Consider the following 8,773-nt stretch of genomic DNA (forward strand, 5'->3'; position numbering starts at 1 on the left):
CACGCATGCTCTCATGTATTACATACGCAGGCACTCCTGTCTTCCATGCGCAGGCTGTGTGGCCCGAGTACACTCGCCACTTTCAACTGTGTTGTGCCTTATGGTCGCCTCAGACCACTTTAAATTGTGTTGTGCCTTATGGTCGCTTTCAGACCACTTTAAACGGTGTCATGCATTATGGTCGCTTTCAGACCACTTTAAACAGTGTCATGCATTATGGTCGCTCTCAGACCACTTTATATTGTGTTGTGCCTTATGGTCGCTTTCAGACCACTTCAAATTGTGTTGTGCCTTATGGTCGCTTTCAGACCACTTCAAATTGTGTTGTGCCTTATGGTCGCTTTCAGACCACTTCAAATTGTGTTGTGCCTAATGGTCGCTTTCAGACCACTTTAAATTGTGTTGTGCCTTATGGTCACTTTCAGACCACTTCAAATTGTGCTGTACCTTATGCCTTTGTCAATCTCTAGGTGCCATGCCCCAGTATATATGCATTATTAGGACTCTCAATCCTAGGCGCCATGTTGTAATATGTTTGCATATTAGCCACGATTAGGACTCTCCAAGTCTGAACCCTTGCTGTAGCATATCCGCCTTACAGATACTAACAGGATCTTCCAACCTAGATTGATAGTACATCTGCACCCCAGTCCCTACCGGACTTGCCAAATACAGGCACTATCTTGCCACTCCCACAATATGTACGCTACTACCTGCTTCTCACACACACGCGGTACCGTAGCCTGGACTCTTCTAACCATCAGCATAACAATGGCCCTTACCAACTCTATACCCTGCAACTTGCAAGAAAGAAACCTGCGACTTAGAGCTAGGCTCCCACGACTTTATGACATCAAAAATAAAAGAACCAATCCACCAGTACCCACGCGCACCTCCACTGCCATTAATCCTAACCTCCCAGACCCTGCGACGATAAATCGTCCTGAACCACTTGGTTACCTATACTACAAACAGAGGAGACCTAACCACCCTAATCCCAGATCTGCCAAAGATAACACGAGAAGTCCAACACTATCAGGAGCCCTTATTAATGCTAGGTCCCTTATAGCACACAATACCGAAATAGCTGATATACTGTCTATGGACAATTTAGATATCCTTGCTGTCACTGAAACCTGGCTCCATGATGCAGCTGGTCCTGCCCTCTCGACTGCCATACCAGATAATTTCAATATCCTAAGAGTCGACCGACCTAACACCAGAGGAGGCGGCCTGGCCATCATAACCAAAACACATCTAGCTGCCAGACTCGCCCCACACCCAGCTTTCACATCGTGTGAACTTCTATCAGCTAAAATACCTCTCTCAAATAACAGCACACTAACAATACTTCTTGTGTACAGACCACCAGGTCCACTAGGCAACTTTGAGGAAGACCTATCCAGCCTCCTCACTGACAGCATTAAAGACTCCACTCAGCTCCTTCTACTAGGCGACTTTAACCTAGGCTTTAATGACGCTGAAGACAAACAAGCCCAAGCAATCCAATCCATTCTAGTCAATCACGACATTACCCAAAATGTCCTAGTTCCTACACATACAAAAGGACGTACACTAGACTGGATAGCCAACCACAACTGCAACATCACCATCTCTAGTATCCTACCTCAAATATGGACTGACCATTATCTTATATGCTTTACAGCCAACATCGAACCTCCCAAACCTAATAAGAATAAAATAGCACCCCCCATGCCAACAAGAAGTAAAAAAGAAATCACAGCTGAAAAACTACTTCAACTTCTCCTACCAACTCTCACAGCTAGTTCTAATGAATCCAACCCTAGTGAGTTAGTTGAATCATTTAACAACTCCATGACCAAAGCTCTAGACTTGATTGCCCCTACCAAACTCCATAAAAGTAAACGTGAAACTCACCTTAACTCTTGGTTCACCCCCCATTTCAAAGAAATGCGTATCCAAAAACGCAAACTCCAAGCTATTTGGAGGCATACTCCTTCTGCTGACAATAAAACCACACTTGCTAACTTTGCCAAAAAATACAAAAAGGAAATTATTCAAACGAAAAAAGATTCATTCAATGATAGAATCAGTAAAGCCAACTCTAACTCCAAAGAGCTCTTCACCATTCTCCGTGAATTGGAAAACCCTATTGCCCCTACAGACAATGTCCCCAAGGACAAATCCTGGTGCAGTAGTATCCAAAATGCTCAAGCAAATAAAATCACAACCCTTCAATCTAAAATTGCTAAGAAAAAAGCCTCTTTGAGCCCTTGTGGAACTCACACCACCCCATTGAAGGAGTTACCCAGCACACCCACCCAAAATAACGGTAACCCCTTCAGGTTTACCAATATCTCTATATTGGAAACTGAAAAGGTCATTCTGTCCCTTAAACCATCGAATTGCCAAGGTGACAGTTGCCCTGCGCAAATCATCAAGGATGCAGCCAGAGATCTAGCACCCTTCATCTCGAAACTTATCAATGCCTCCTTCAACACGAGCACTGTACCCACCAACCTCAAAGAATCCTGGGTTCTCCCCCTTCTCAAAAAACAGACACTTGACCCAGCTATCCCCACTAACTACAGGCCTATTACTACGGTCCCATTTCTCCTTAAAATCATTGACAGAGTAGCCTACCTCCAAATCCAAAACTATTTGGAGACGCACCAACTATTAGGTTCACGGCAATCTGGCTTCAGACCACTGCACGGTACTGAAACGGCCCTCATTGACCTCAAGACACAAATCGACGAGCTGAAGGATAAAAGGTAATACAGCTATGCTCCTCCTCCTTGACCTATCAGCGGCCTTTGACCTAGTGGATCATGCAGTATTATGCAACCATCTAGCATCTGCCGCTCACTTCTCAAGTGAAGCTATAGCATGGGTACAATCCTTCCTAGCCAACCGTACGATGAGAGTGTTCTCCCCTGTAGCGGCAGCGGACCCAATCCAGATCACTTGTGGTGTCCCACAAGGCTCATGTGTCTCCCCGACAATGTACAATATCTTTACTAAGCCTCTCTTCGACAAACTTGACAAATTAGGGGTAACCTATACAAATTATGCGGACGATACGCAGATTCTCATACCTCTATCAGGCAACTTTGTTGAAGACACAGCTCTAGTAAACAAAATCTACCTCCTCATTCAGGCATGGATGGCCTCCCACGGCCTCTGCCTACATGATGACAAAACTGAGATATTAATACTGGGGTCCGACTCCAACCTAAAGAAACTGAGTCCCAACTATCGCAATTTCAACATAGATGGTAACACAATCAAGGTGGCCACTGAGGTAAAAACTCTAGGCTTTTACCTCGATTCCACTTTATCTCTTAAAAAACAAGTTAACACCCTGGCATCCTCTACAGCGTACACCTGTAAATTAATCAGGACCTGTATACCTTACCTCTCTAAAACCAACTGCATCATGCTAGCCAATGCATTAGTTATGTCCAAACTGGACTATTGCAATGCCCTCTATGAAGGTGCCAACAAATCCATTATAAATAAAATGCAAATCCTCTAAAATAACGCTCTTAGAGCAGCCCTTGACAAACCCCGTAAAGCACATATTTCAAACGTTAGGAAAGACCACCACTGGCTCAAAATTAGCGACAGAGTCCTGCTCAAGACACTATCGCTTACCCACAAAGGGCTCAACAACACTGCTCCCCCCTACATCTCGGCCAGACTGACTAGAAAATCATCCAGTCACCACACTAGGGCTACTAACCACTACCTGCTCGAAACCCCCAGATTCAGACGATCCAAAGCGGGCAGAGCAAGCTTCCCTGTCAGAGCTGCCCAGGCCTGGAACGCATTGCCCATTGCACTGAGAGCTAACCTACCCTACTCTAATTTCAGATGCAAGGTAAAAGACTGGCTCTGGACTAACGACAATTAATTCTCGTGGCACCCAACGACCACGATACCCTTGTCTAAAATGATTCTGCTCTCACACCTTTACCTGTACACTCTCTCAAAACTGTAATATGTTAGTTTTTTCTTCCACACGGCGTGTAATGACATGTACTTACCGCATTGTTATGTTTTTTTATACTCTGTATGTAACCTAATCTTAAGTAACCTTGTACCTGCTGCGCCCGGCTACCCTTGGGTTTTGTGCGCATTATCAAATAAACAAACAAGCATGCACTCCAGTCTAACCCGCGCATGTACTCCTGTCTGCCTACGCACTCATCCGCTCTGTATACTCGTCCGCTCTGTATGCTCATCCGTTCTGTACGCTCATCTGCACTGTATGCTCATCCGTTCTGTACGGTCATCCGCTCTACACACTCATCCAGTCCACATACTATCTGCTCAACATACTGCTCGTCCGCTCTACGTACTACTCAACCGCTCTACGTACTACTCATCCGTTCAACACACTCATCCGCTCCACGTACTCACCCGCTCCACACACTTATCGGCAACACACACTCATCAGCTCCACACATTCATCCTTTCCACACATTCATCCGCTCCACACATTCATCCGCTCCACACATTTGTCCGCTCTACGTACTTGTCCGCTCTACGTACTTGTCCGCTCTACGTACTTGTCCGCTCTTCCACACACATCCGCTCTACGTATTTATCCGCTCCCCACAGCCATCCGCTCCCCACAGCCATCCGCTCCCCCATTCATGTGTTCCCCCCACTCAGCCGCTCTCCACACTCAGTCGTTCTGAAGTCAGCTCTGAAGCTAGACTGATGTACATGGAGTCAACCAACAGATTCAGTGTGAAGAGTAATCTGGGAGATGGCCAGATTTTCCAGGAGTTTGCTCAGGAAAGGGGTAATGGAGATTGGGCGATGGTTTGCCGGGCAGGTAGGATCGGCAGATGGCTTCTTGAGGAGGGCGTGCACAAGGAAGTGCTTAAGGGGAGAGGGGAAAGTTCCAGTGGCGAAAGAGTGATTACAGAAAATCGGCCAAGGATGGAGCGAGGGTGTCAATATGGTCCTTGATGGTTCTGGAGAAGCAGGGGAGCACGTGTTTGGACGACACTTTCATAGATTGGACTGGTCTACAAACCTTGGCAGGTGTTGTCAGAGAGAAAGGAGGAGAGAGAGAGATGGCCAAAGGGGGGCCAAAAGAGGGAGAGGACAGAGGACAGGATGACCTGAGTTTTAGCAGAGAAGTGAGAGACGAGAGCCATACAGAGGGTCTGGGAGGGAACAGGAGAGGTAGACTGCAACAGGATTGTCCAGATCCTTGCACATTTTAAAGAGTTTGGCTGTGGACTGCATGTTTTGGACTACAACTCTCATGTAACTCCTTTCTAACTGGCCACAATGTTTTTTGGCCTCTCTCACTTGGTCTTTGTACCAAGGTTCAGTGGATTGTGAAAAGTTTCTAGAAGTCCTCTGTTTAGCAGACGATAGCAAATTTATTGTTTAATGTAGAGAATCATTAAAAGCTGTTCTTACATTTGAAACATCTAGTGCAGAGGTCCGCAACCTCTGGCTCTCCAGATGTTTTTGGATTACAAGTCTTATCAGCCCTTGTCAGCATAATCAATGCTGAGGGATTATGGGAGTTGTAGTCCAAAACATATGGAGAGCTCAAGGTTGCAGACCCCTGATCTAGTGATACCAGAGCCGACTAACTTAAAAGGGCAGGCAAAAGGTTCTGAAAAGTCACAAATGTTTTCAACAGAAACCTTGGACCATTTCCCTATTGTGGTTGACCTGTGTTGGTATGGCTTATTGATAATTAAGTTAGAAGCCTTAAGCTTAAAGGGAATTAACACATGATCGGACCAAGGCACAGCAAGTTCATCTCCCATATTAATACGAGCAGAATTGTCAAACATAAAATCAAGGTATGTCCAGCAGAATATTTTGGGAACTTCTCGTACTGCGAGAAGCGTATTACATACAGCCTATCAAAAAGGAATCCCTTCCCAAATTAATGTTGAGATCTCCCAAGACAATTAACTCTAGTCACAAAGGAAATAGGCAAAACATGTGGTCAGCAAAAAGCTCTAAAAACTTTGACTGATAACTGGGGAGTAATACATCACCATCAGGTCCATAGAAAAGTTGCGATTTAACAGGCATTTCACATGTAGAACTTCTGCGTCATCAAATTAAAAAAAGGGGCTTTTTTACCACTGAAAGCCGTTTGTGGAAAATAAATCCAGATTTCCCCTATCTGTTGAAGGAATGAGCAGAGAACCCCGCAGGGCATAAGTCAATAAGCGACCATAATGAGGGGTCCAACAGCCAAGTTTCAGTGAAACAGAGTGGATTGAGATAGTGATGTATAATAAGGTCATGGATGAAAAATCGATTTTTAAATGCCATTATCATGTTAAGGCGTGTTTCATGCATAAAAGAATCAGAGGAACCTTAATTGGAGGTAAATGGGGAATGACTCGGTGTAGACCAGGGAATAAGAAGAGGGGAGGAAGCCTTTACTATCTATGGGCATACAAAAACCAAGAGCCAACGGGCTCAAACAACTGTTGGACTAGTGACACTACTACAGGATTAACCCTGAGAGTTGGGACAGGACTCTCTTTAAAAGTCAAGGTAGATACCAGATGGAAATTCAGGACCATGTGCCCTATTAATGAAAAAGAGAGTAAAACACTGCCTTTCAGAAGCTTATCTTGGGCCATGATCATAATTAAATATTTAAAATCAAATAATGAGGTTAAGCTTGAAAAGGAAATGGCCTGCGTTTCTGACCATAAAGGCTACTAATGAAATAACCTCCAATTAAAATGTCAGATGTTAACGTTGTTCCTTTGAGGAAACTGTAGCTAGTACAACACAAGTAAACGAATGTGCAATTAATATTGGACTTGTGTCTGTGCTCTCAACATGTCCACGTGGAGCTTTAACGAAGGGTCCGCTTTTTTGAGGTGACACGATTTGGAAACACGTTTACAGGCAGATCGAGCGCTGAACTCGTGCACGTGAGAGGGAGGCCAGCCCATCTAATTTACATGACAATCCCAAGGCGAGACAAACGTAACTTGTGCTTTGACTGCTGGAAGTCCCAACTTACTTGGGAGAAACTTCCATTGATTCGGGTGCAACTCTCACTGTTTACTAACTTTCAGAACTTGGGTTGCAGCTCCCAACATTGCACTGGGGAGGGTGGGGTGGCAATCGGTTATATATAGTCTTCTCCTCCTGCAGACAGTGGAGGGGGAAAGACTGGCTGTAAAGGCACTTAGTAGAAGGGGGCGGGCGTCACTCGCGCACAGTATTGGGGGCCGCACTGCCTGTGCGAGTCGCCATGGCATGCATAGAGGTTGGGTACGTGTAGAGCGGCCCTGTACAACTCTTGTTCCTCTTCAATCATCTAATATACCCTCTCCCCGAGCTCCCGCCCTCTCCGCTAACCTTCGTCGTAGTTGTAACCGCGCACGTTCCTGTGACGGGCCATGACAGCGTATGCCTTTGCAAAGAGCAGTGTGTTTCACTTTCGTCCCAGGCATGGGCCGCCGGCTGTTGTGCACGTTCTGCGCATGCGTTCCCTCTTCCCAAGCTCACTCACACGTTGCACCCAACCCTGCATCACAGACACAGAGGTATCATGGCGGACTTCGGGCTACAGTCACTGGGCGCGTCACGGCGCCCAGAAGACGTCACAACTAACTGTGATTCCGCACTGCCAGGCGGAAGTGCATTTTGGCGTTCGTGTGTCATTCGGTTATTTGTTTACATATGTAGCGTGTGCATCATTTAACACACCGCCGGCTCAACGACATGCTTATAACTGTTTAGCGTAATGTACTGTACCTTTTTAAGGGACTCTGTCCAGAATGCAGCTAATCCGATCAGATCGTGCTTTTATTTATTTTATCTTTTGAAGCAGCGCGCTAAACCCACGGGCATCAAGACGATAGTTACAGAACAGCGTACTAGGTAAGGGGTTGGCCAGTGAGAGAAAAGTCGTTACAGAAAAGTCTCTAACAATGATGTATTTAAACTTTTTTAATACTGTGAGGCCCACCCCCCGGACAAAAATATTGTTTCCCGGCACAGCCACAAGCGAACTTGTTGTGGCCTAAATGGATGACAGGACGCTGTAGGGTTTCTAACAGTCTTTATTGATTGGCAACAAGTGGAGAGGTTCTAAAGCGGCCTGGTGGCGCGGGGCGCTTACTCACTGTTCAATGCGACCAAGTCCTGTGCTTCCCCAGTTGCTTCACTATGGATGGGTTGTGCTCACCGGTGGCACGCTGTAGACTCCTAGGGCCCCCATGAAGCCTCCAGTGGCTGTGGTGTTATGCCCTAGGAGCTGTGGTGAGAGTTCTGTAACTCACTCTCCGTCTCATGTAGTCAGGAGCAGCGCTCCTGCACGACCGCTTCGGCTGGCAGGCGCCAACTGTGAAGCGGGAACGTTTTCCCGCGGAGCGTGGGCTCACGAGATCCCGCGAGAACACGCTCCCGCGATCACGTGATGTCCCCACACACCTCCTCTGCTGGAAAAAAGAATGGGAGGTCACTCCATGATGAAGTCTGCATATTTCCTGGGTTTCCTTCTCTCTCTCTGGGGCCTGCCAGGATCCGGGTATGGAGCGGGATCGATGAAGTGTCCTTGGGAGGGTGCTGGTGATTCGGGTTCTCTTTGTCCAGCTCCTTGCTGTGATCCCCTGGGTGTAGTTGGGGGAAGGGAGCTTGCGAAGTCGTTGTGATGGTGCGGCTCTACGATGTCTCCACTTGGGAGGTGATCGTTCTCGTATGGCTCTTGGCAGACTTGATCTCCTCCAGTGTCTCCTGGCGAGTGTACAGTGTCTTCTTTCCTGCGGTACAT

General features: G+C 46.5%; 1 protein-coding gene across 2 annotated transcripts in view; it reads right to left on the reverse strand.

Annotated features, from left to right (window-relative positions):
• Positions 1 to 7,646, reverse strand: part of HBS1L (HBS1 like translational GTPase) — a 1,647,668-nt gene extending 1,640,022 nt beyond the window's left edge. Inside the window, exon 1 of one of the 2 annotated variants that reach the window (XM_069606737.1) lies at positions 7,357 to 7,646. In XM_069606737.1, the coding sequence (XP_069462838.1) occupies positions 7,357 to 7,399 (43 nt within the window). In that variant the 5' untranslated portion in view covers positions 7,400 to 7,646. The remainder of the gene's footprint in view (positions 1 to 7,356) is intronic. The other variant, XM_069606738.1, reaches the window with a different exon arrangement.
• Between the last annotated feature and the right edge of the window lie 1,127 nt (positions 7,647 to 8,773).

Source organism: Ambystoma mexicanum, chromosome 4p (genome assembly GCF_040938575.1).
Source record: "Ambystoma mexicanum isolate Mex_15411 chromosome 4p, UKY_AmexF1_1, whole genome shotgun sequence".
NCBI lineage: Eukaryota > Metazoa > Chordata > Amphibia > Caudata > Ambystomatidae > Ambystoma > Ambystoma mexicanum.